The following is a 27,269-nucleotide window of genomic DNA, read 5'->3' as shown; positions in this document are numbered from 1 at the left end:
AGTGATGATGTTAACCACACAAGCATCTTTGGTATATATTGCTGAACACTGCTCTTCTGGCAAACTTTATTTTATTTATGTTTCGGCTGTTATGCAACAGCCTTCATCAGGAGGTAAGAATGTAAGTTTAACAAAGTGGACACATTTGAGGCACAAATGTGTCCACTTTGTTAAACTTACGTTCTCTGTGGCATAACAGCCGAAACGTAAATAAAATTTGCCAGAAGGGCAGTATTCAGCAATATAATATACCCCAGTAACAGTTTATCTTTCGTATATGTCGTAGGTCATCTCAACAATCGTGTCACTGATTATATGGATAACTATACCGACTGTTTTGGTAGAAAAATAGTCTACGCTTTGACTATTAATAATTTTTGTGCTATATACAGCGAGGGATGTTGTTTTGCCCTTCCGTTAATTTGAGATATCTCCTAACAACTTTTATGGTTGTACTGCAGCGTACGATATAATTCCCAATTGCTGCTTTGCTGAATCTAAAGTCTGCTTGCGTGTTCTTGCTGTATAGGTAACTAAGTTCGATTGAAAGACACGATTGCAATACCAGGTGGCTTAAAGTTTAATTTGTTCCAAGCGCGTTAGTGACTGAGCAAGTAACTTCTACCGCGTGCCAGTTGTTAGTTAAGTGACCGAGACTATAGTTGGGAGGCAAAGTTATGGACAGAGAATAATTAAAGGAGTTATGACAACGAATTGAGACAGAGAAAAGTGCGAACGGGTATTTAACAAGTTACAATGAAGAAAAAGGTCTGTCGTCGAGCCGGATGCCAGAAGGCTGTGCGATTTCTGCCGTAAAGCCTAACACCGTCTGCAGCCTTTGGTCCGCCTGTGTTCCAAATGTGTAAAGAATTAAGTATGGAAACATGCGTGTTGCTACAGTACTCATCTCTTCTTTTGTCAACCAAACTACCCTGCACATGTAGCAATTTATCACAGAATAAATAGATGTATTTATCCGCTATCATTATATTTATTTCCAGAAAAGGTCCGTTTGATGATCGAACAATTTTCAGTTACATATTTAAAACAAATGTGCACATGTTTCGTGGAATACAAACGTAAACTGCGAGTAAAGGGTGTAATTAAGGGCAGTGTGGCATTTGCCACAAACAAGGCAAGTATGTAACAAATAAAAGCACTTCAATAAAAATCTTTCGCGACACACAACTATTTACCACTCGGAAGTAAATAAAATATAGCAAGTCAATGTTTGACTTATGACACAGTTTTTTTTTATAAAGCATGATATATATCTTATAACTCTGTCTTGTGTTTTCGCGGCAATTACTTTCTTGTGGAATGCTGGACTTTAGCCTACAAACAAAAACATATTTTCGTGTCAGGTCGCCTTCAAAAGTATTTTTATTTCAAAACATTACCGAAATTACAAACCTCCAAATTTCCTCGTGCTTTTCGTAAAACAGTGTGTGTTCTCGACAGCTGCTCCACTATGGCACTTTCAATACCTTCTTTCATGCGGTTCGTAGTGTGCAGTCTTTCCACAGTGCTTTGTAATAATTTATCCTGCGTTGACAAACGCTGTCTCAACTTGCCAACCTCCTTGCGGAGTCCATCAGTCTGAACATTATGAATAAGTTACATGTCGGCCAAGTTGAACTGTAATGGAATTATGTCCCCATCAACAAGAACAAGACACATACATACCTCCGACATGGTCGATTGTTCATCTACAGATCGGCGGCCACTAACTGCTTCTGCAGCTTCCGAACCTGAGCATGAACAGTGCCCTCCAGTGGCTACACCCGACGAACTAAAGGAGGTTGTGCGACCGTTCAGTGGTAACTTAGCAGGGGAAATGTCGACTGGCCAAAACTTTTCCAGAAGTCTGTCGTTTTGGGCGAGGTGCTGAAGCAAAGTTTGCAATCGCCGAGAAAGTTCTTTTGTGGCCTTTCTGTCTGGTGTCTGGCAGAAGGAAAGATATCGTTATAACAGAATTTCTAGTCTAAAAGATAAGTTTCATACCTTCTGTATGTGTCCATTACTCATGTTCTCGTGCATTGAATGAACCAGCACACCACTGTCCAGCAAGTTCTTCTGCAGGCGTGAGAAGACATCACTTTTACACATTGTATATTTTCCTGTGAAACAAAAAACTTAGGTAGAAGCCAGACTTAAATGCAAAAAAATCGACACTTACCTCCTTTGCAGAAGTAAGGCTTGTCTTTAGGGAAGGATTGGTTCTGCTGGTTATCACTAGGAAAGAACTTGTTGAGATGATCCTCTGCCCCAGATGATGCAGAGGCTGGTGGAGTCATTAGAGTGCTCCCGCCTTCAACATCTAATTATAAAAAAATACAATTGTGTTTGTTGCAACACAAATTTGACACCTAGATAATTCAACACATAACAATTTAAATGCAACAACAACATTTGACATTTTCCAGAATAAACAAAATCAAATTACCCAATCTCAGCTTCCGTCTTGCGCTGTTGTGAGTTGACTTGGGCGAACCCTGGCGAGATGATTTTCCCCTCGGTGTGAGGTGATGTATGTTGATTGTTGTAAGCACAGGATCATGCTCAGGGTTATCACCCTTAAGTTGTTCCTCAAGCTGTCTTCGCAAAGCGCTGTTTGCGTCAATACTTCGCTCAAGTTGAGTCCGCAAACACCTAATCTCCTGCAGGAGTTCGGTTAGATCAAGATTTCTTTCAACGTCGCTATGTTCTGCAAATAAGTTTCAGTGTTTAGAGAGATATATTATAATAAAGATCGATGAAATCATTTAGTACCTGCCATGGAATTAGTCCTTGACAGTTTTTCGTGTAAAGCAACTTCTGACTTGAGTGTGTCAACCAAGTTTTGCGATTCAAGAAGTTCACGTTGCAATACTGTCATATCCTTCTTCAACCTGTTAAACAAGCTTTGGTAATTATATGCACCCGAGAGCATTATGTGCCTATTATACTTTATATTTTGGGTTATATCCTCGCCAATAACTAATACACTACAAACACAACTCGTACCGATTTGCAACATCTTTTTCACGCTTAAAATCAGCTACCGCCGCCTCTTTTTCTCTCTCGGTTTCGGGCATTCGTAATTTCAATTGACGCAACTGCTGGTCACTTGATGCGAGCTCAGTGGCCAATCGCTCGCTCTGTGGAGAAATGGGGATATGTTAGTAAAAATGAAAGCAAGCAAATTAAACATTTTCTGCATTTGCTGAAAGCTTACAAACAAGTTCTGTTGTTGTAATTCTCTCTGCAACTGGTCGATGTGGTTACCCAACACATCGGTCTGACTCGATTTTTCTTGCAGTTGGTGTTCGAGGTTTCTTTGTTGATGTGATGCGTCTGTTGAGTAATATTGAGTTAAATCAACTGTGGATTTAAAATTTTTAGAACAAAATATATACACGTGAGCACAGTGGCAATGAACGAATGGCGTTCATCATTAGTGCAAAAAGTATGCAAATATTACAAAAATATTTTGTGACAATATTGTGCATTAGGCCTGCGTAAAACAAACTAACAATATCAGACACAACAAAAATTAGACATTACCTTTCTTGGCAGCAACAAGTTGCTGGGATAGTTTAGCGTTTTCATCTTCAAGATTTCTCACACGTTGATGCAAGTCTGTCGGATGAGAGGGAGGAAACTGAGATTCGGGTGAGAGGTAGATGTTGGCCGAAACTGGATCAAAAACAATTAACTACAAATACATGCATTGTAATTATTTCATATTTTTCACTTACGGTGATCTGGTGGATTGGCACCCGCTTGTTTTAATCTCTCTTCAAGTTTCACTCTTAAGCGATCATTTGTTGCAATGGTTTCTTCTAATCTCTGTCTTAAACCGCGAATCTCGCTTAAGTGTTGAGCCAACATGTCTGCAAAAAAATCACCCGCTGCTGAGTTGTCCCTGTTATTCCAGCTCAATCCATTTTCTTTACTTAAAAATTAAATTTACCCGCGTTGCGATAATGATGACAACTCGCAATATTCCCTGAACTTCTTACATTCTTTTTCACCTTCACCGAAAAAAAATTGAATACCGACCAGCTTGTGCATGTTAGTCCCGAATTTAAGAGACTACCCTCCCATGAGGACACTCAAGCGGACAAAACGCATGAATAAGTAACGAGCGCCGTTGCAGATGATCATCCATTATTTACACAATGCAATCTTAAGCTAAATTCAGCAGCTAAAAGCATTCCTTCGATTGGTAGCTGTCAGTGTTTATGTTAATGTGCGGACAAAATTTTACCGGTGGTTCGATTTGGTGATCGTTGATATCCAGGAACGACAGATTCTTTTGCTCTCTGCAAGCTTCTTGTTGCCAGCTCTAATTCCTCCTTCAACGTTCTATAGAAAAAAATCTCAGCATAAGGCGTGGAGGTACAATTACAACAAATTCCACATTAGGCTTCCTAAAAACACTGGATTTGGGCACTGAAATTTTTATTGCTCTGTTACCGGTTTATTCGCTTGCTGTCGGACAATCTTCTTCGCAGTCGATCCAACTCCCGTGCAAAACGATGTTCGTCGTCACCGATTTCGTCATCGCATGAACTTGGTGGGACTCGGTTATGGCTGAAATCCCGCAAAATGTTAAAAAATTCGCTACTCCTTTTTCTTGCATTCTTTCTAACCTTGTTCTGTATTTGGGCGAATTAAAGATCGTTTCGTGTTTGTTCGGAGTTCCGACCAACCACGCACCACCATACGATGCCGTACATTCAGCCTCATCGTTGTTGGTGAGTAAACGTTGTCTTCTGTTACCAAGCAACCGATCCTCGCCACTACTTCCTTAAGTTTAAGACACGAAACTTCACGAAATGTTCAGTTTTTAATAAACTTGTACTTATGTTGGTCTCAGGTAGGATTATCACAATTTTAGGTATCACGAATTTTTTGTCAGTTTTGTTAAACACAAACCTTTTCTGGTTTTGGCCCCAGGAGGTAAATACTCAGTAACAGCGATAGTTTTCTGGTACATGGGCATCGACTTCCGTGGAGACCTCCCACCTGAAGGCTGAACTAAATTTTGTGCTAGTGGCCAGGACAATCTCTGGGTTGTATTCTCCAGGGCACTTGGCAACGCCGCAAATTTATCATCATGGTCGGTCTGTCAAAATACACGCAGTGGAATAAACAAAACTAAAACGTGAAAAAAACGTGTGAATGAAAAACTTACAAGAACCGAAGGAAGGCGTGACGATTCTCCTTGATCAACAAACAATTCTTCCTCCTGCGCTGACCGCAATGAGGGATGAGACGATGACGTCATCAAGTTGACTCCGGTAAGTCTTTGTAACTGGTCACGTGTCTGCACAGGCAAAATTAAATGTAAACACAAGTAAAACATGAAAATGGAGGTAAAAACTGGTTTGTAATTCAACACTAAACGATTCTTACTGGTTTTGTGCTGTTGGTTGAATTAGCAGCTGGTGACGAGTATTGAGATGAATTGTGGATTGGATCATTTAGCCATATTTGTGCAGTGTAAGTTTCTGTGGAGAAAGGTGGGCTTTCATCTCCGTTCCCACCCACAGTTCCATTAACTGCTTCCAACTGATTTTTCAGTTCATTGATGTAAATTTTGTTCTCATGTAGTTGCTGAGTAAGTCTGGGCCCAACAGATTCAGTTATTCAAATAGGGCCAAACAAAAAAATGTTCCAGTGTTGCTACAAACAAATGTACAGTTATCTTTTAATCACCTTTGAACTTGTGTTGAATGAGATTTGACGACTGATTCATTATCTGAAGAGTAGAGTGTTTCACTTTCAGAGTTTGATGTCTCACCAGCATTATCTACAAACATACAACAACATTATTTACCATTGAATATAATTTAAAGAATCAATGCCAGTTTACTAACTTGACAACCCATTCCGTAGCTTCTTGATTAACGACCTGCTATGTTCAATCTCACTTTTTACACCATTTACAAGCGCAGTGTCAGCATTGTTAAATGACACAAGGAGAGACTCAACATAACGATTTAAAACATCTGAAAGATACACATACTTGTTATACATTAACATCAACACATATATACAAAGAAATAACACAAAAAGACCAAACTAAATTCTTACCCATTTCAGACTCTAAAGAAACTGTGTTTTCTCTTGCTTTATTTATCTGTTGTCGAATTTCTGATAACTCTTTTGCTTGTGCTTGAATAAGTGAGTTATACCTAAAAAAAGGGTCAAAATTAATTCTTTGTCTGCTCAAATGATTCTCTCTCAACTCATAAAAATAAAGATAACTTGTATTTAGAACCTACAAGAAGTTTATCTCCCAACAGCTGCCACCAACTACGCTTTGCTGCCTTGAGCAACACAAACCTCCCAGGAGAAAAATCAATTGCATTACCTAACTGAAAGGTTACACATCAATCAATAAGTCCCTAGACAGTATTTTTGCATCACAATGTATTCATGGAGGCACACCCTATATGTTTAACTAACTTTTGTTCAACTTTGGGGGAGACGGCCACTATTCCACTATCTGTACCAGAAGTTTGAGTGGCAACATCACTGGTGTCTGAACTCGAGCTTGATGAATGGTCTTGTGTTGAATGAACTTTTTCACCTTAAATTGGACATAAATTCACATTGAAGAGGATTTCTTTATACATATTAATATTGACTCACGTTCATAAGGCTTCAATTCCGAGATAGTAATACCATGACTTTCTTGGAATAAATTTGGAACGCTACGAGCTCCCCGGATCGGTGAAGATGGTGGACTGGCAATACCAGCCTCTCCTAAAAAGTAGTAGTGATTGTTTTTAAAGTGTTTCTGTCCACAGCAAACATGTTGTCATAAGTGTAGTTTGACAACATTTACAGGTAAACTTTCACAAACAGTACTTACTTAATGCCTGTCTGCACTTGTTGAGTTTATCAGATTGTTGTCTTACAGTTTGTTCAGTGGATGCGAGTCTTTCATTTAACTTTCTGTTTTGTAAGCGGGTTCGTTCCAATTCCTGCTGTAAAGAGTTTCCACTGAAACTACCCCCAACCTGAACAAAACGATAACCTTTGCTCACTTCCCAATATTATGCATCACAATACTTGCTCCTTTTAACAAAATGTTGAATGTTCTATTTTTTGAATTTTTGTATTTGTATAATGCTGTAAATAGAATGAAAACAACAATCAACTTACTTTGTCTTTCGGAACAGGAAGTTTACTTCGCAATAATGAAGAGGTTCTCTTCAATAAGCCTTGATGATTGGCAGGTTGAGCTCTGTACAAAGCAACAAGAAAGGTATAAAAATATGCAAAAAATTGAAAAAGTTACCCCACCTTTCATTCTCTTCCAGTTTTGCTTTCAATCTCTGAACCTCTGCTGATAATTCATCCACAAGCATAGGATTTGCCATGGATATATCTGCTTGTTCTTTCACAATCGCAGCCTGATGCTGAAGGTCTTGCTTCAAAAGATCATTAACCTAAACAAACATGAAAGGTTAAATCAGTGGCAATATGTACGTAGCTTACATAAAACAATAAGCAAATAAAATAATTAAAATAAAAACCTTTTCAGCATTGGTCAACTTCTTCCTTAAGTTTGTGATGACATCGAACAGCTCCTTTCTCTTGAGACTGCTCATTCCATCATATTCATCCCCGGACAAAATTCTGAACACAAATGTACATTATAATTACAGAAATTGGGACAAAAAAAATTCCTCCAACCAAAGTTTACCTAGAGCGTTGCGATGACGCAACGGACACATCATCATCAGTACCTAATCCATTCATGTCATCATCGATCAATGTTTTTCCTTTTGATTGGTTATCTTTAATTCTGGCCAACAACCCCAGTATTTCTGACTCCTTCTCCATCCTACAATGAAATTTATTTAAAACTATTTGCGGTTTTTGACACACTGCCTTTTTTATTTACATGTTGTTGGTCTTTATGTGAAGATCATTCACCAACTTCTGTTTCTCTGCAACTTGGTCAGTCAAATTTGCCTGAAGATCCCTAATTTTTTTGTTTTGATCATCGCATACTTTTTTAAGATCAGCTGTTTCACGAACTGCTTTCGACAATTCCTCCCTACACAATAATATTCCCAGCAATGTTTGTGGAAAGTCCAAATTCAGCAACAATGAGTTGAACTATTTGTCCAAGTTATAAACTGAGATGGGTTTTATGGCATTTACAGGCTATTGAACAATTAGATTAGGAAAAAGGCTACTTCTTTTGTCCCTGGACATTTCTCAAGAACAATGGTGAGCTGGTAGTTGATACATGTTCAATAGTAACCGTAAACATTAGAAGGAATTTAAAGAAAACAATTGCTATGTATCCGAACCAGTCCACTGTCAATCTTTATTTTAAATTACTAAATATAACATAAAACGATTTTATTAAAAACATAGCATTTCACTTACCTTGTTTGATGAAGAATTTCCCTTAGTTTAATAATATCATCATTAAAGTCAAATGATTTGTCTGAATCTAGTTCAGGACTTCTGTAAACATCTGGCATTCCAAGATATGATGTTTGATCAAGGGGGAGGACAAATGTATTTGTAAGGCTTTGGTTTGCCGCAAGATTCTGTTAAAATTCAATTGTAACATTCAATGTGAAGTTTGTGAGTTAAGTACAAGTACCTTTGCAGTGGTATGTGGTTGCTTCAGAGGTTTTTCAGCAATTCCATCATTTGTAACTTCATTTATCTGATTACGCTTAGGTCTGAAAAGAAATGGGTAAAATGTTGGCATTTCTTCACTAAAAGTTTTTAAATTACAAAAATATGTTTGATGTCTTACTGATAAGAAAATAACAAATAAAATAGTAACTTAGCAACTGACCTCAGTTTGTGTTGTTTAGATTTTGATGGCCGATAATGATAAGACGAATGAAAGTTAAAACCAAACTCATCATCCACCTCATCACTTACTGACCCACTTTCTGATGTCAATTCGTCATAAAAGCTTGTGTGGATTCTTTGTTGCTTTTGTCGTTTCAGATCCTGTTTTTTTTTGTGTTAAAAATATTGAGGCATTTGATAGTTAAAACTTATCTTTCAAGAAACCAAATTAAAAACAGCAAGAAATAACTGCAGTTTATGTAGACCTGTATAGTCTTGTCCCTGGAAGCAATCTTTTTTAGTAGTTTGTGTATTTGTTGCTGAAAGTTGAATGTGTTTTTTTTTAAATCTGTTCCATCTTCGCTTGAACTAAAAAGTATGAATTTTACATCAAAAGGGGTCCGGACCGCTTACTTTTGTGAAATATTTTTGTATGTTTTTATAGTTAAACAAACGTAACTGTAATTTTTTGTCAAAATCCCTGTGAAAACCAAAAACTTTCTTTAACGTTGACCTAAAAACCATATGCTTGCAATAGCCATTGTTTCCAAACAGGGAGCGTTGTTACAGAACACTTGGCATTGTTACCACACATTCAATCCCTCTTAGTTAACAAATATATTCAAGCCTTTCTTTCAAAGTCGTGGTAATAAAACTACGGCGCAAGTTCTACAGCTAAAACTCGTATCGAGTGTTCCATAGCAAAACCAGGGAATTCCTGGATACGCCTATGGGTAAATAATCCAAATTTCGACTGTGATAAAAATGAAGTTCTTACTGTGTGAGGTGATCCAATTCACACTTTAATTTTGCTTCCAAATCCTGTCACACAAAAAGGAAAAAAAAAATTAATATATTACAAGAAAGTATTTTGCTTGACTTTTTTTTAACCATGAATAATACCTATAACAGAAGGAAGTCTTAAACTTTTACATGGGAAATAAACATACTTCAATTTCTAGCTGACTTCACCATGAAACATTTTGTTTCAAACAATTAAATGCATACCCTAATACATTGGTGTCGTTGGTGGGAAGACAATACCTACTTAAAGGCTAGATTCTGCTGCATTTAAGGAACCAGTCTTACTTCTATTTCTTCTTCTTTTTTCTTTACAAGTTCCTCAAGCCTATGAATTTTAACATCTTGATGAGCAAGTTTTTGTTGAGATTTATCATTGTCTGATTCCCTTGCTTGCAATGCTCGGGTAAGTTGACTTTTAACTTTCTCAAGATTGGCCCAGGCTTCATTCCTTGATATGTTTGCTTCCTGAAATTTGTTCAAGTAATTTCATTTTGGAACAATGGACAACTACGTAAATAAACAACAAACAACAGAAGTAAAATAGCATGGGCACTGATAGAACCAATAAGGTTTTCGACATAGAGTCATGCACATGCACCCATGTTTAAATTCAGCAGTTTCAAAGATACATAAAAAATAATGGATAATTTTAAAACAAAACACAGTTTTTGTTCAAACCTCAAGACTTTGTTCCAAATGCTTCAACTTTTGCTCAAATAACTTGTTTTTGGAATCTGAGTCATTTTCAATGAGACTGGTGATAGATCCAAAATCACTGCTTGAGCGACGGCGCAATGTTCGTCTTGTCATTTCAATAAACTTTTCTTTTTCTTCTTGGAATTGTTGTTGCCATTCATCTCTTTCACGTAATGCCCTCAAGCACTCATCTTCTTTAGACTAGGTAAATGAAAAATATTGTAATAATCGGTGTGGGAACAACTTTAGCTAGTTTCCACCTTTAACTGTCGAAGCAAGGATTTGTATTTGTTTGCTACAGATTGCAACTCTGTGTCCTTCTCTTTGATTTGTGTATCAAGGCTCGATATCGATTCCGCATAATCAGCCAACTAAAAACAAAAGTAATTTCATTATCTTTTTCAGAAAAATATAAAGGTTTATAAGATTTAAATTGGCACATAATTATTTCATTACAGTTTTAAATGTGTGTTATATTAGTTAAACCTGTGATTGCAAGCTTTCTATTATTCTATCTTTCTCTCTTGCTTGATTGTTACTTTCTCTCTTAAACTTTTGGTGTTCATCTTCAGAATGAAGTTTTTCATCTAAAGCATCCTAGTAAAGTAACACTATGTTACATAAACATATAAAAAATGGAAGAAATGTTGTCTTACCTGCAGAGCAGCATCACTTTCCTTGAGCTGACTTCTTAAAGCAGCAATCAAAGAATCTTTGGGTGGGGAGTGTGGCTGCAGACCACAAACACAAGGTTATTCCAAGTCAACAAAAATTTTAAACTAAAGAAGCACCACAAACACAAATTGTTTACATATATTATTTACACAAGACTTCCAATTCACACAAAAATGCAAAATTTATTTCAAAACCTTCTTTCTTTCAAGTTTTGATATTATAGTGAGAAATTCTTCTTCTTTTCTCTGATAGTTTTGTAATTCATCACTTATCATTTGGAGTTCTTCATCTTTTTTCTTTATGATTTGTGTTAGACCCTGGTGAAAACACATAGTTAGATATAGCTCATTACTCTACTAGTGACAAACATACTGTTATTGCACGATCCCGTTTGTTTATATCCTTTTTGTATTGTTCATCTAAATTTTTGCTGTCCTCAGTCTGAGCATCAATCTTGGTTTTGAGTTCTTTCAAACTGTCTTCTGTTTCTTCCAGTGCTTCCCTCAAATCCTAAATTTTCCCATTTATATTTGATTAATGCAGAAGTGTTTAATGCATAACAAGGCAGGATCGCCCCACTATGCAGGTCCTAACTTGGAAATCAATGCGATTGGATTTAATTCATCTTTGTTCTTACTTTAACTTCAGTTTCCCTCTTCTCTAATTCTTCAGTAATTTGTTTTGTTGCCAGTTCGTATTCGTCCAATTTTTGTTGTTGTTCAGTTATGTGATCCTAAAAACATTCTCAAATAAATAAATTATAGCTGAACAAGTTTTTAACATTCCTATGAAAAAAACATCACAACATCTATAATATTATTTGAGTTAAAGAGGTTTCCTGCAATAGTTTAATCCAATTTTATCTGAAACAAAATTTCTTGATGTGGTGCAGTTGGACAAAATGAAGCTTCAAATACATTGGGACTAGATCCATAAACATTCATGCAAGTACACCGACAACAATTATCCACATGCCAAGTTCTGTATATGTTTACTACCAACTTAAGCTAAATATTAAACTGGATACAAAATGAACAAACAAAACACACACACAGCAACTAGAATATTAAACTTTCAATTCATGCATAAAATATTTAGGTAACATAAGGTGTCACACACTCTTATTCAGAGTAAAACCAAAAATTCATTTAATTTCAAAATAAATTTAACCAAAAAGCTGGTACATGACCTAAATGCATCTGTTAAAACCCATGAACATATACATCCATTAAAACCAGCAAAAAGGGTTTTATAAAATACAACTGCTTCATGCCACGATAAAAATAATCCAATATATCCAAGATGCAAGACATATTACCTGATATTCATCTTGTAACATCAGCATTTCCTGATGATTAACAAATAACAATATTCTACCCACCACCAAACATGTAAAAATTTGACCAATTCCACAATGAGACAACACACTTTACTGAACATACATGGGACTACTTTCAACTCAACACTCAACACATACAATTATACATATTATTAAGAAAAACATTTTCAGTGTATATATTGTTTTATTTCTTCTTTGGCATAATAAGAAAGAGAAGGGTTTACACAGAGTTTAATCAACATTGTTGAATCAGCTTATATATTCATATTGTACAATAAAAAATAAAAGGAATGATTATATCATAAGGCAAATCAAGGAAGAATTGGTTAAAAATAAATGTTACCTGGTATGCTGTTTGCGAAGCATCTTCTCGCTTTTGAGATTCTTTTAATTTGTCCTCAGTATCCTAAATAATGATATTAATAAACTTATTATCAGTATTATCAGTAAAAGGCTCAACATTTTAATATAAGACACCTTGAGATTTTTCCGCAGGTGTTCAGTTTCCTTCTGTAGTGGAACAACTTCTTGGTTGTATACTGTTTCTTTCTCCTCATTTAGAAGTTCAATAAGAGTTTGTTTTGAAGTTAAATTACTCTTTAATTGAGAAATTGTGCTGAAAAAATATGTTTGTATTAGTTTGAAAAAATATGTTTGTATTAGCAATTTTGTACCAAACCCAAAATACTACACATATATACCTATCTTTAGTTGCTAGTTCATTGCAAAGGTCTTTTAGTTGTTCTTCCAGCTCATCAAGCTTCTTTTTCTGATCTTCACTCACCCAATTATCTAAAACACAAAAATGGTCCCACAATGAAATCCAAATTATAAAACACTCTATGACACAAACTTGCATCGCAGTTGTATATAGTCAAAGTTATTTCAAATTACCTGGAGGTTTGGCTGCGAGCTGGTCCCTTAACTCTTGAGCTGTGTCCTTTTCCTGCTGCAATTCATCAAGCAGTTGCTTCTTTTCTTCAGTCATTTCTTCCAGTTGTTTTCGCATGTGAAGTGCTTGCTGCAAACAGTCTTCAGCATCTTGCTTTGTTGCTCTCAATTCCTGATTTTAAACAGTTAAACTTTATGGCAAAGGTGCACAACCTATGACCTGGCGAAACACATTTTTGTGGCCTGACTCCTGTTATTTAAATAGAGTTCGGCCATAAACTTAATATACAGACACTACAGTAATACATTTTTTCCTGATAAGAAAGATACATACTCTGCGAAGAGTTCTATCATAATGTTTTTTTTGCAAAGTGCTTTTTAAGGAATATGTTGGCATTTGGCAAGTAAGTTATACAAAGAAATATTGTACCTTTTCAGCAAACTGAACTTTATCATTCATCATCTCACGGAGTTGAATTACTTCATGTTCTGCTTCACTTCTGGCTCTTTGCATTTCAGCTGGGCTGGCGGATTCTATGCACGCCACTGCATTTCTTCAATAAAAAGATTATTTAATACACATATATTTCAACATTTAACCCAAAAAAATTTATTGACCATTCAACCTAACAACTAATTGCAACTTACGAAGCTTTGATAAGAAGATCATTTTTGTCATGTAGCTCTTTTTTTAGGCTGTCACATTCCACTTTCAGTTCAATGTTCTAAAGAAAACAAGTGTTTAACAAATGTTTAACTATATTGCTTTCTTTCTTCAGTAGAACATTGTTTTAAATACATTATTTATTACATTTGCCTACATTTACTACACTAAATTGCACCTGTGTAATTTTGCCAATTCTAAAACAGTTTGACGCCATTGTCCAAAAGTATAGTTTGGCAGTTACCACATAACAGAATCCAAGTAAGAGTGTTCACCACCACTAATCATCATCTAACTACGCTTCAAGCAAGCTAGTTACGGCATCTTTAATGGGAAGTTTGGCGAGAGCAAATTTGTTTAAAACAGTAAACCATGAGTGGGGTATTTGTAATTCATTTGTTGTGGATGAGTTGCGAAAGCTTTCAGCAGTTATGTCTAAACTTGCCCATTGGAATGAAGCAGTGGCCATAAAAGACATGATAGAAGAGGCTTCCTCCAGCCAAACAATATTTGCCTTTGGCAAACAATACATTAAGCACAATGGTTGTGGATTGAATTGTAAAAAGTATAAACAAATAAATGAGCATTTCTCAGGGTAGCCAAGGCACTTGTTTAAAAAAAAGGGGTTTGGAATTAGTTATCATTTTAACATTGTTGTTAGATTAACAAAAACCTTGCGGACACTGACCATTTTCAGGAGGTGCTCTTGATCTCCATCAAACTGTTCCTGCATTCGTTCTTCCATGTAGAATATTCGAAGTTTTAAACTAAAGTTTTCCTTTTTGAGGTCAGATATTTGCTGGAAATAATAAGCGTGCAGTTAGCAAAGAGACTCCTTCACATGCATTGAAACTGTTGCAAATTCAGATGATGTTCTTTTTAAAAATTTAACCGATGCTGTGACACACACAACAACTTTCTATTCTATGTCGAATAACTTAATTGTAACAAGGTATAAGGTAGCATATTTAATTAATCTGGATAACAAATTAAATTTTGCCACACAATTACAGCTACTTCATTCTTCCATAAAAACAAAAAAAGTTTTACTGTGCTATAATCTTTCATGTTTTGATTGGTGTTGGGTGAATGTCTTTCTCCAACAACTTTAAGCACTGCAAAATCAATTACAGAATATTGTATTCCATTAAACAACCCATTAATATTTGCTTATAATAGGTTTCGCAGCCAAGTTGGACCAGTTAATTCTGCGTTGCTTATAATAGAGCACACTTTTATGCCAAAAACAAATCAAGTAAAACTTGACACAAACCTGCAGGATAAATGACTCCAACTGCATTTTTAGAAGTGTCGGCAGATTGTTCTTTAGTTTTGGTTGGTGTTGTAAATCCAGATGTGTTGGGAAATTGTGACATATTTAGGCTGAAACATAATGCAACAAATGGTAAAGTTAATTTAACTAAATTCAACTGTTCTTAATAATACCTGATGCAATACAAAAATAATAAACTGTATTTTATATTGCAATCTTTAACTGCGATTTACAATGACAAGAATGTGTAGTGTTGTCATTACTTACTTCACATGTAATATAATGAATACCACACTTATCTTTCAAGTGCTAATGTTATGACCATAGCTGACCGCACAACTTGTAAAAAACTTGTCAAACAATCAAGCATCACTTAAGAATGTACTTCAAACAATGTTCAGTATAGCACCCCAATTAAAGGGCCATTGTTTGATGATTGTGTATTTCCCTCAATTTTTTAAAGCTATGATTACACGTTTCTATATACAACAAAATGGAAAAATGCTACAATATTTAGTAACTGAATCTACTGGCAGTAGCATAGCATATTTGCAACACTAAAATCACTGACTTTGTTCCATATCTAATATATAAGACCGGCAATACAAGGAAGTTAATCCTATTACAATACTTATAAAGTAGTGATAAACCGGATTGCTGCAACTTCAATCAATATCACAGTGTCACATATTTTGAGAAATGCAATAAGTCCAGCAAAAAGCGTATGAATTAATAATTTATTAAAAACATCATCTTCCACCATTATATAAGCATGCACCAACATAAACTCTTCTTATGCAGCCTCTTATCACTAAGGCATAAAACCGAACACACATGTGGCACAGCTGTGAACTACAACAATATTAGCAAAGACATGGTTATAATTTATCCGATCACTTCAATAATTACCAGTTTAATTTTCCAATTTGACACTTCATCTAATGACCACCACCTGAACTATTATTACCTGTGTCTGGCATCAGTCCATGATTTCAGAAAAGGAAACATCACAAATACCAGTAAAAAGCAGAAAATCCGAGTTTCCAAATCCAGTGAAGAGTAAGTAGTAATTTATGGTACTACAACTTCAAGCGATGTCGTTTCATGTTGTTCATTGATTTCATTTGGTCGAAAGTATCCCACACGCAAGTGCGACTTCGCTCTCAAATTCAATTTGCAGTACAAAGCTACTACTTCTCACACTAATTTTCGGCCCAACGCCTTCGTGTGAATCAGCTGGTTTTCAGGTCAACGTCATATTATGCGTCACTCGTGAACGTCGTTCTATTAAAGAAGGCGCGTCAACGATAAATTGTCACACAACAACCACGAATTTCCCTCAACAGTTATCGCACAAAACTAAAGTAAAGCGAGGTGTTTACGACACAATAACAGTCGAAGTGCCGGTGGCAATGTGGCAGTTGTTTACAACACGACATAAAAGTAGTTCAAAACGAAAAACTCTATAACTTGCAAAACATTCCACACGTACAAAATTTATCCGAAACGCATAAAATGCGTCCTACAATGACACTATGCGACTTGTCGCTAAGGAAAAAAGTGAGGATTAAGGAAACCAATGACGAACCTATCGCTAAGGTGAATTGGACTGCCATTGCACACGCGTTACAACTCGTCAATGTCAGATTGCTAATGACACTCCCAACCGAGGGCAGGGGGTCCCTTGAGCATTTTGTTGCGTTGCTAAGTGCTGACGCGATTATATTTGCTTGACTCTGCGCTAATCAACACCATATAAACTCATATTAGAATTGGATTACGTTTCGTTACGACGGAGATAAACGATTTCATCCTCAACCTGTTCGCTGAAAAACTACTGACCTGGGAGACGTTGGAAGCATATAATCACTACTCACACTTGGATTTTTGGAAATCTGTTGGACTGGTCTGGTTTCAAGAATCGTTCAAATACAATCTTACATGTTATAAGAGTGCCACAATTCCAAATATTTGTAGACTTCCAAAGATATTTGACTATCTACAGACAGTTCCTTACCTTACACCACAACATTCTTGCCATCCACTATTTGCTTAGCACAAGGGGCTAAATTTTTGTGACGTCATGAAAGTGTTTTTTATATATCTGCAAAATTCAAATACCTAGCTGTACTACTTTACAACGTACAAAGCGAAACAGAACATACAAACTGGATCAACACAAAACGCGAGAATTACAGCGCGTCAATAACACTATCTATCTTGTGCAGCATGAGAAAAAATGAAATTTTCGAAACGAATATGCACAGCCTGAACACAGTTCTTTTGCAAAGGCGTGTTTTTTAACAACGTGTCTAGGTAATGAATTCCATGATTCGGATTTTGGGGCGTTTAGGTGCCATGGTATATCCAATGTAGTGATGCATTAGCTTGGAAAATTTACTTTGTTTCTCAGGGCCACCATCAACAATAAAGTAACCAGTTACACATCGACTAACGCACAAAACTTCTTATTTACTATGCACAATATTTATGTAACAAACTGAGACAATCGACGATTGTTTGTGGGAAATGGTGAATCACAGATTTGCAAACGTTTTAGATCATTGTGCATGGTTTGAAAAAAAAACAGTTACATGTACATACAGCTGGATGAGCCACCCAGGTAAATATGGCTGGAGGGATATCCAAGCTCAAAAACAAGGGGTCAGTGCCCGTGTGCCCCCATGATTGATTCTCACCACCCACACAGTCAAAATAATTTAAAATGATGAATGGAATTGAATTGATCAAAGCATAATTAACTATCTTATAACCAGATCATGGCAACATTTTCAAACATTTTGCCACTTTACTGAAGTAAAAATATTTTGTTTCCATAGAGAATATCCAAAGTACTGTGAAGGAATTCTTTGGCGCTTAAGCCTGCACAACAATCAAAAACCCAACTATACATGACATATACATATGTAATACTGATTAATTCTCTAAATAAAAACTTCAGTAAATCAAAGCCGAATAACTTTGTATGTGACAGTTATACAAAACAAATCTATACCTCATGTCGAAGTTAAGAGGAAGAGTTGGATCTTCACCAATTATTGAATCCATTGTGTGTATGGGTGTTTTGCGTGGCAAGGAGTTGGGTGTAGTGCAAAGTTTGTGGCAGGAGATTGGTCACTATGATTGTTACATTACAACAAAAATGGCTTAACCAATTGTCAGCAGCAATAAAAAAAATGGTGGTACATACTGCAAAAAAGGAAAGCAATTGTCAAATAGTATCCTGCATAACGTTAAGTGGATAGATTGCACAAGCATGCCAATAAGTAGGCCTATACTTGCCCAAACGCTGTCTATAAAACATAAAAATAACAAACCACTTGAAGAGGCAAAAAAAACTGATTTTCGTAAATTGTTTTACTTATGGTAATGTTGGGATGTTATGTTACTGTTTCGTAAATTGTAGTTTGACACAAATTCAACACACCGTTTCCTGCTGTTTGTCTTTTTAAGTAAAATAGACTAACTTCGAGAAAAGTAACGCAATTCAGCAATTCCTTTCTCTTTATATAGCAGATAACTTGCCTGTATTTCTAAATAATTGTTCAATAACTCCAAGTGACAAAAATTCCTTACACAACAATGCACACACACAGTTAATTTAAAATTAAATTAATTACGCCAACAAACATATACACATATTTACGTAGCCGATAGAGTATTTAAGTTTGTAAAAACAGACGAAAAATATTATCCAAAAAGGCCAATCAAGATGTATAATCAAACAAATATAGCAAATCAAAATCAAGTAATTTGTATTTTATGCAAAAAAATACTACGCGGATAAACAGAAATCACGAGTAATGTAAAGGGCACATATTAAATCATGAAGGGAATTACATGACATCACTGATCTCTCTTAAAGTCAACACAAAGGTGAGGTTGAGGTTATGACATCATTCCTAAAATGACGTCATGTAATGTCACTGAGCAAAGAAACGCACCATCTTCGTCTTATCGAAGTACAGAGAAGTGTCGTTGCTGCTATACCCTATGGTCTTCCAATAATCAGGGCAAATAAGCCTTTGGTTTGTGACGTCACAGTCACTTATTTTTGTATGATGTAAAATCTTGTCCGGACCTGTGAGGTTACATAATTTGTGGATTCTCCTATGTTTGAAACTATTCGATATCTGCTATAAGGCGCCTTCTCCTACCATGTAAACAATGCACTTTTTTGGCGTCAAATTCGCTACAGCGAAAAAGGTTTACGATTTTTGGTCTCCACTACTTTTCGTGCAGTTTTCTACATTTTTTAGTTGACGTAGAACCGAAAAACTTTGGAAATATGTTTGTTGTAGATGTACCTTTAGTTTGACGCAAAGTTGCCATGACCGTGTCGCATGCACTTAAAGGACAAACATACTTTATTGGTTTTCTGATCAGTACAATCTTGCAACAATGTAAAAATTATCATGTCTCAAAAACACCCTTCAAATTTATGTTTGCGATCTATTAATTTAAGCACTATTTACGTTTTATCACATAGATTGCACAGTTTTTTCTAGTATACAAAACTACGACCTAAATTTGTGAAGGGCTTTTCGTTGCCATTTTGTTGTATAGTACGCTGTTTTAGTTTTTTTATGGGTATCAGATCATTTATCCTAATAGACGGGGGCATCGCCTCTCCAAACGTCCAACGATACATCCTTCCCTTTTCTGTTTTCTGATACCTTTCTCACAAAGTAACATGCAGTGTAGACTATTATTTTCTGTGGCCCTTTTTTTAAATGGAGAATTAAGTTAGGTATAAAATAAGGCTGATTTTACATCCCGGTCTGCATCCTTGTGCTTCTAGCATTGTGCAGATTGTAAAGTAGAGTTTGTACTCATACTAAGCTACTGTAGTCAAAATTATTTCAAAGTAAAGGATAAAAAAATGTTAGTGTTGATTTTAAATCTCAATGAAGGGCAAAAAGACAATGGGCTGAATGAACCTTCAAAGGAGGGTTGCCAACCCCTTACAAATAAAAAGAATCCGATTTAAATTTTTGTACGAGACCTTATTGAGATATTGCTTTTTAAGCAATTACTTGTGTTTTAGTTGTGCCACACAAGTTTAGCGACTTATCTGCGACTATCAGCAACGTTTTTTTGAAGAACATGGACACATACAGCGTATAAAAATGTAAATTTCAAAACGGGTCGAAATTATGCCTTTAATTGCTTTTATTGTACCACAACACATGGTTTGGGTGATTGTGGATACCTAGGCTACTGCTGTGACTGGCTTTAAACATCAGCATCACACGTGGTAAAAATGTTGGGCACAGAAGACGTATCTCATCCGTATCATTTCATAGATAGGACCATGGACGAAAGAACATGTGTGATGTGTACGATATCAAATATCATTATTCAGTATTTTGGTGCAGGCTATATAGCATGTCCGCTCTGTGTACAATGCGATTTCCATGTGTATTTTCATGAAAAATAATAGATTACGTTTGTTTGAAGGCATTGACTTGTTTGAGTAGTTTGTTACGGTTTCCATTCTGGCCGCCCGAGACTATGCTTTTTTTGTTCCAGCATTTTTCGCATTTCTGCTTCAGAGATGGTTTTGTGAGGCCAGTTGAGAGCTGGTTTCAACGTGGCGACAAGGTATTTGGGGGGTTGGGTTGCAATTCCGCTTTTCGGACGACGAGGTGATTGCTTTTTCCAAGCTTTATCGGTAGCTAAGACTTGTTTTGCATACGCTGACGCCGGTCTTTCTTTAGATTCAACGAAATCAGCTGGTTTGGAAAAAGATTTTTGCGTATGAAATGAAACTCGAGACGAGTTGGAAGATATTGGGGAGGAAATAACTGGAGAGTTATTTTGTGGCACGTTGCCGCTAACTTCATTGGGTGAGTTTTCCAAAGAATCTGCACATCAAAATAATTTTTTTTTTATAGAGACCAAAAAGAGAGTAGCAATGCTGAGCACCATAGTATGACGAAAAACAATTACTTTTATTCTATTTTGATAATTAGGTAAAAAGGTAAAAGAATCCAAAAATAACACTAATAAATAAGAATAGGCAACCTGCAGCAGATTCTTCAGAGTTCCTGGTAATTTCTCTGTAAGCACGAATTTTTTCGATTCTTTCCACAGCATCTCGAGCACATTCCATTGCGACAGGGAGAACACTGACAATTCCCCCGAAATGATTTCGAGCTTCATCGCAGCTCAAATGGTTTACATGGCAATATGGAAATCGGGCACGAAGCTTCGAAATGTCCTGTTAACACGTTTGAAGCCTGAACGTAACTGATCACATGATGAAAAAATATGTAATTATAGGCACATACAAAAAAAAGTTTTTTTACGAAAACGTTGCCTTTGTTGTTTTCCTAAACGTTTATTTGAAAAGGTTTCTCACGTACCTGTCGACTTTCCAATATTTTTTTCCAGGTAGAAAATGTTTTGTTTAATTTACCGTCACATTTGCGTTTGGAAAGTTTGCATAAAAATCGCCGGAAATCAGCGAGATCTTGAACCATAGTTAAGAAGATGTTAAAAATGCGTTTGTCGGTTGCATTGTCTGACACTTGTTGGGCATAGTTTTGCACCTGTACAATAACAGTGACATTTTGGATTTTGACGAATGCATAGAAAATTTACAAATTCTTAAAAAATATATGCAAAGAACCAATGATTTGCTGCTCTCTAATCATCAAGAAATGTATTTTGAATTTTCATTGAATGTTATCCATAATTTAAAGTAGTTTTGGTCATGAACCTGTGGCGCACTCATCCCTTACAAAATGTGACGACGACGACAACGCACATAAAAATGTCGACCATTTTCGTGGGGGAGACATTTGCTTACCGGTACATTACGACACGATCACGTATTCAAAACATAATTTAGTTGTAAGAAGATTGTAAAACAAGATTCTAGTATAATCACGAAATTTTCTTGCACCTGTGCTAACGTGGAAATTTGTTTCGATGGTTCAAAAGCTGTTTTTCGACAACGATCTAAAGCTGTGACAAAAATCAGCTGTTGCTGGGAAAATCTCTGGAAACGACGCTCCAAATTCGTCAGAATGCTGCGAGTTTCGTTCATGATTCTCTTTCACAAATGAAAATTGAACTATTAATACCAAAAGGGAATCGATTTACAATAAATTATAAACTTCATATTTTGCAAAAGTGAAAACTACAAAAAGATACTAGGAACAACTCAGGCCTGTTCTATCTAGCAAATACTCCGCTCTCTCAAAGGCACTTGACATCTCGACAGTCGCACCGTATTTCTCTCCAAACAGAGTTTTTCACTAAGACCCTGATGGTAAACAGCTGAGCTTATGACAAAGACTTTCCGATAAAGCTACGCGCAAAACATTTGAAACACTACAAGCGGTTTGTTGTCGTGCTCCCATTGAAGGTGTTGTTACGGGACAATAGCACATACCTAAGTACGAACGCCTATTTTGAAAGAATTTGTATCGAATGAAAAGACGCTCCCAAAACTATCAAATAACAATTTGCCCTCATGAATTTTTGCAAATGTTTTAACGCGTATTGTAAATATCAATACAATCACAAATTAACATGTTATACCTCACCTCATAAAACAAACGTCTGTTGGGAAGATAATCAGACGCCATAGCAACAGAAGTGCGGGCAGAAAACATGTTGAAAAGTATAATTTGTTTTGCCACAGATGCCAGTAAAAAGTTCCATTTTGGAAACTCCTTGCTTTGACTGCGCTGTTACGTCACAATTGTTACTCAAAACGTCAGTCCTTTGTATTTCATCAGACCACTCGAGGACTTGCTCTAAATTGTATATGTTTACACTTGCAGTGTCACGCAGGATGCCAACATTTTAAAGTTTTTAGACTACTGTACAAGACAAATTATTTCAACTGTTTTTTTTAATGTGGCATGCAGCATCATTTCCAAGGTTTGAACGGTATAGCAACTTGCAGAAGTAATACACTTTTTTAGCAGTAAATCAAATCAACAGGAATGCAGTGGTACAAACACACCTACAATTTGTCTATTACATACCAAATCATTTTATTTATCCCATACAGCATGCTTTTGTGGTACAGTAAGCACAGCAATGTTGTTGAAGGAATAATTACAACATCAAGTACATGTTCCATGTGACATATTGCAAAAATGAATAACCACTATGTAAAAAATAAAATATTTCACAATCCTTCATCTAATGCCACATGAAGATTTGATAGGTAAAGTTGACAGTTTAAGCAGCACCAACACTTTTGAAAATGACAGTAAAATAGAGCAGGTAAACAGAAAATATGGAAATCTCACAGTTGAAAAGTATTGCACAAAAATAAATATACTGCTCAACATATAATGACAACATTGGATAAAAAACAAGTTGCTTGCATGCATTTTTGACAAAACAAAGTATTATTTTTGATAATTTTCATCTGAAACGTAAAGGCCACATCTATCGATGTAGTTTACAACAGATGGATCAAGCATATGTTCCACTTCATGAATTTTCTTTTCTTTAATAGCAGCTCTGCAAAATGTAATAAATGATCAACTTTTTTATCTTGCAACACTAAATTGTTAAAGTGTTTTTAAGTACCTGCATTTTGTTGAACTGATATCAGCAATTTCTGCCCTTCTAGCATCATTGACTATAATAACAGTGCCTCCAACATGACAAAAGATATGCTGCAATCTGTCCAGTGCATTTCTCATAAATTGTCCCTTGTTTGTGCTTGATGGGTCAACAACGCGTGGAATACAGACAATGCCATATTTTGATACTATTTCTGTTATCTGAAAATTTAAAAGCAGATATTATAATGTCAGCAGTTTGGTAATTTTCATTCACTTCGAGTGCATTTCTAAACAAACACATTTTTTATAGCAAAATCACCTCTTCATCAGTCCAAAGTCCCGGATGTCCAAATGATTCAAGGAAATCTCCACCACACAACAACATTACTTTAGTGCGTCGAAGATCATAAGCTGCCCCATAAATCAAATTATCCTGCCACACAGCATTCAACACATTAACATAACTTTCTTTTCAACAATAAAATCGAAATTCTTAAAAATAACATTACCTGTAAATTAAAAGCAACAGCAGGTGGTGCACAGCACATTTTGTGGAAGTTGTTACTCAAGCGATTGAATGCTATCCCTAAACATATATGCATTGAATTTTTCTTGCAGGTTGTGGTTAACACTTTTTATATAGTCAGTGAAAAAAGGTAAGATTTTCTGTAAATGTTTAAGAATAGCAACATGAGGATACTTGTACAAACCATCTTGATCTGTTTCAGATGCTTCGTTAAGCTCTAAGCTGTCATCCTGCTTGACCGATTTGAGTATGGAGCATGGTGCAATTGACAACGGACCTCCTAAACTTATGTCATTGTGCATAACTTGATGTTGGTAAGCACCATTGGGTTGAAGTGTAACTGCACTATGTGGGTATTTGGAGTTTTTCAAATTGATGCGATTTACTTTTGAATCTTCAACTCCATATTCGGCCTAGAAACATGGTGGTTCAAACCTTGTGAATTAATCTTTTGCAATTATGATCAACAGACATGTGGTACTAATCATTTACACTATTTTGGGATAATTAACCTATAAAATCAAAGCTACACCTCCCACTTACAGCAAGGCCTCCAAGACTATGGGTCAGAACATATTTTCTTCTACTGACATAGATATTATTATAATATAAAGTTCAGATTTAGTAGTTTTTAACTTGACACAACCAGAGTTAATTGTTAAGAACAGAAAATAAACCAATTTTGCCAAAATATTTGATGAATCACAAACCTTAATCTTGTTGGAAATTTGATGCAGCACTTTAATAATCTTTACCCATCCACTTTGTGAACACTCCCAGGTGTCAACACTGAAAATTTAAGACTTAGTGTTTTAATCGTTGCATCATATCTCAAGGTAAAATATCAAATAAACGCAAACACAGGTCAAACTGTAACAAATCAGATAAATGGCCACTGTTGCATATAACACAACAGGAGGCAACCATTTGTTTCTTTGAAGACAAACAAAAAGTGTAAGATGACATAAAAATTTGCACTTTAGTGTCAAGAAGATTTGTGCCAAAGTTTTCAGGCACCTAACAAGCACAGAGAATCATCAATAATTTATGCACTCCAGCATTGATCAGATCCCACATGCATAAAAAAAGGTGAGTCTAGACTATTCAAACATTACGTCATGGCAAAAGTGATCAATTTTATCACTCTGTAGTATTTTTTCATTTTTGGAAATGTGATACGAATGTTTATAGATACATATATACAAACTATAAACCAATACAAATTAAAACAACAGAAACTGTTGTAGAGCAATGTGACAAAGTTACCTTAGCCATAAATGCTTTTTAAGTGCCATGCTACACATGGCAATGCGATCTGTTGATGATGATCCAATAGCCATTGGATGTGAATCATGACAAGGGGAAATTATTCCACTTATTACAATATGATTACCAGTTCGCTCCAAGAAGTTTCTTGCAATTTCTGCACATAATCAAAGAATTAAAATTGGAATCACATAAGTTAAAAGGTGACAAGGCAAAACTTTTAACACAACCAACTCAGTATTTGACCTGTTTTAATTATATTGCCAATTATTTGACACTCCATGTATTATGCTATTAATATACACATAAATTTCACAATACTTAAAATATTTATAAACTAAGCAATACAACTAATGCTTTCTGTTCAATAAATAGCAAAAATAAATTTACCATTATATGTAAAAATGAAATTACTAATGCAATCACAACAACATTTTTTAGGAGTTTCTGTATTTTCTCACCAAACATTTTAGTGTGTCCATTTGTTATGGGGTTGAATGAACCACAACAAAGTAGCACCACTGGACAACGATGTTCCAAAGACATTTTGTGTAAGGTATATATAACAAAGAATCAGTTCTACCTCATTTTCCTATCATTGCTGCAAACAATTTGTACACTTTCTAAATTGTCACCATGTGCAAAACTAAAGTTTAAACACAACTGTGATCTTTAACAGCAGGTGGCAAACAGGACACCGTAGAATTAGAAATGTTAGCATAATTTTTTCTAAACTTCAACAGTTCGTACTGTGTCACAACTGTTTTAGGCAACTAAGAGGTCAGTGTTAAACCATTTGAGTGAAGTACGATGTTCCAATCTATTTGCTGCAAAACGGAAAATACTACTACACCGGGTCACAAAGTTTTTTCCAAACTTGATCCGCATACATATAAAGCCTATGTAACATAGAAATCTGTGCGAATATTAACGCTACGATTTCGTGTAGTATTTGAACTCAAATTTATGAACAAAAATAACAGGCGGTGGCCCTGTTCACGCCTAATCATTAAAATTCGCACAGATTTCTGTTTTACACATACTTATTTGCGGATCAAGTTTGGAAAAAACTTTGTGACCCGGTGTAGTAGTAGTATTTTCCGTTTTGCAGCAAATAGATTGGAACATCGTACTTCACTATTTATAAATGAAAAATAGAGTCTTTATGCCAGGTATTCTTTGTTCAAGCTTAAACAATTGCGTTATTAATTGCAGTGGCACAAGCGCTTGTAAAATGTGTGTTTTCACATGACATTTTTTTCACAAAAATTGGTAAAAATTTCGCGGAACACCGCTGATTCTATTCAGGGCACACCAGTGCGCTTCAAAACACAAATCAAACCAAATATATTTTGTGCAAAAAGCAACTACGCAGATGAACAGTATAGCATACGACAGAAATAAAATGACATGTGCACCGATAAAACCATAAAGTTTATCAAGTCAGGTGCCTATATATGTTTAAGGTGATCTCCTCACATAGATTCACCGTCTGCCGTAGGATCCCAGCCTGTCACACTGGGAGTTGATGGGTTGCGACACAGTTTGACCTGTGTTGACAAACAGCACGTGTATGAAGTTGCAGCTCTCTCAAGGCTGCGTAATCATCACTTGGATTTGTGCCACGCATTGCTTGCTGTGTAGTTTGTTGTTTAATTGTGCATATTTCTAAATCAAATCTGATCATATTCAAATAAGGATAACGAGGATGAAATAACACGTAAATTTTTTGGGGGGAGTGTTGAAATAATAGT

General features: G+C 35.8%; 3 protein-coding genes across 3 annotated transcripts; all 3 read right to left on the bottom strand.

The window, feature by feature from the left end:
• Positions 1-658: 658 nt before the first annotated feature.
• LOC145913464 (uncharacterized) lies at positions 659-18,371 on the bottom strand. The gene is made up of 52 exons (XM_083001121.1): positions 18,182-18,371; positions 15,166-15,275; positions 14,943-15,007; positions 14,581-14,691; positions 13,877-13,953; positions 13,659-13,782; positions 13,232-13,400; positions 13,039-13,129; positions 12,815-12,953; positions 12,681-12,743; positions 12,317-12,346; positions 11,636-11,731; positions 11,371-11,508; positions 11,193-11,315; positions 10,980-11,054; positions 10,810-10,920; positions 10,584-10,694; positions 10,306-10,524; positions 9,913-10,092; positions 9,602-9,645; positions 9,090-9,192; positions 8,825-8,985; positions 8,624-8,705; positions 8,401-8,567; positions 7,907-8,062; positions 7,706-7,846; positions 7,536-7,638; positions 7,303-7,448; positions 7,162-7,243; positions 6,869-7,016; positions 6,646-6,759; positions 6,460-6,583; positions 6,085-6,185; positions 5,868-5,999; positions 5,707-5,800; positions 5,404-5,614; positions 5,183-5,314; positions 4,924-5,113; positions 4,638-4,794; positions 4,462-4,578; positions 4,253-4,350; positions 3,741-3,875; positions 3,547-3,678; positions 3,218-3,336; positions 3,007-3,140; positions 2,773-2,891; positions 2,411-2,707; positions 2,180-2,320; positions 2,005-2,120; positions 1,687-1,944; positions 1,414-1,599; positions 659-1,335 (listed from the first exon to the last, which is right to left on the bottom strand). The coding sequence occupies exons 1-52, from the start codon at positions 18,232-18,234 to the stop codon at positions 1,306-1,308; spliced, it is 6,555 nt and encodes a 2,184-aa protein (XP_082857247.1). The 5' UTR covers positions 18,235-18,371; the 3' UTR covers positions 659-1,305.
• A 1,906-nt stretch (positions 18,372-20,277) lies between these two features.
• LOC145913833 (uncharacterized) lies at positions 20,278-22,811 on the bottom strand. The gene is made up of 5 exons (XM_083001592.1): positions 22,743-22,811; positions 22,097-22,246; positions 21,555-21,740; positions 21,214-21,409; positions 20,278-21,053 (listed from the first exon to the last, which is right to left on the bottom strand). The coding sequence occupies exons 1-5, from the start codon at positions 22,809-22,811 to the stop codon at positions 20,671-20,673; spliced, it is 984 nt and encodes a 327-aa protein (XP_082857718.1). The 3' UTR covers positions 20,278-20,670.
• A 283-nt stretch (positions 22,812-23,094) lies between these two features.
• LOC145913817 (nicotinamide/nicotinic acid mononucleotide adenylyltransferase 2-like) lies at positions 23,095-26,118 on the bottom strand. The gene is made up of 8 exons (XM_083001576.1): positions 25,977-26,118; positions 25,516-25,672; positions 24,960-25,038; positions 24,434-24,662; positions 24,233-24,309; positions 24,043-24,156; positions 23,746-23,942; positions 23,095-23,676 (listed from the first exon to the last, which is right to left on the bottom strand). Exons 1-8 carry the CDS (start codon positions 26,059-26,061, stop codon positions 23,562-23,564), a joined length of 1,053 nt encoding a protein of 350 aa, XP_082857702.1. The 5' UTR covers positions 26,062-26,118; the 3' UTR covers positions 23,095-23,561.
• Positions 26,119-27,269: the final 1,151 nt, after the last annotated feature.

Source organism: Ascidia mentula, chromosome 9, assembly GCF_947561715.1.
Source record: "Ascidia mentula chromosome 9, kaAscMent1.1, whole genome shotgun sequence".
Taxonomy (NCBI): domain Eukaryota; kingdom Metazoa; phylum Chordata; class Ascidiacea; order Phlebobranchia; family Ascidiidae; genus Ascidia; species Ascidia mentula.
This window is presented reverse-complemented; position numbering and strand designations above follow the sequence as displayed.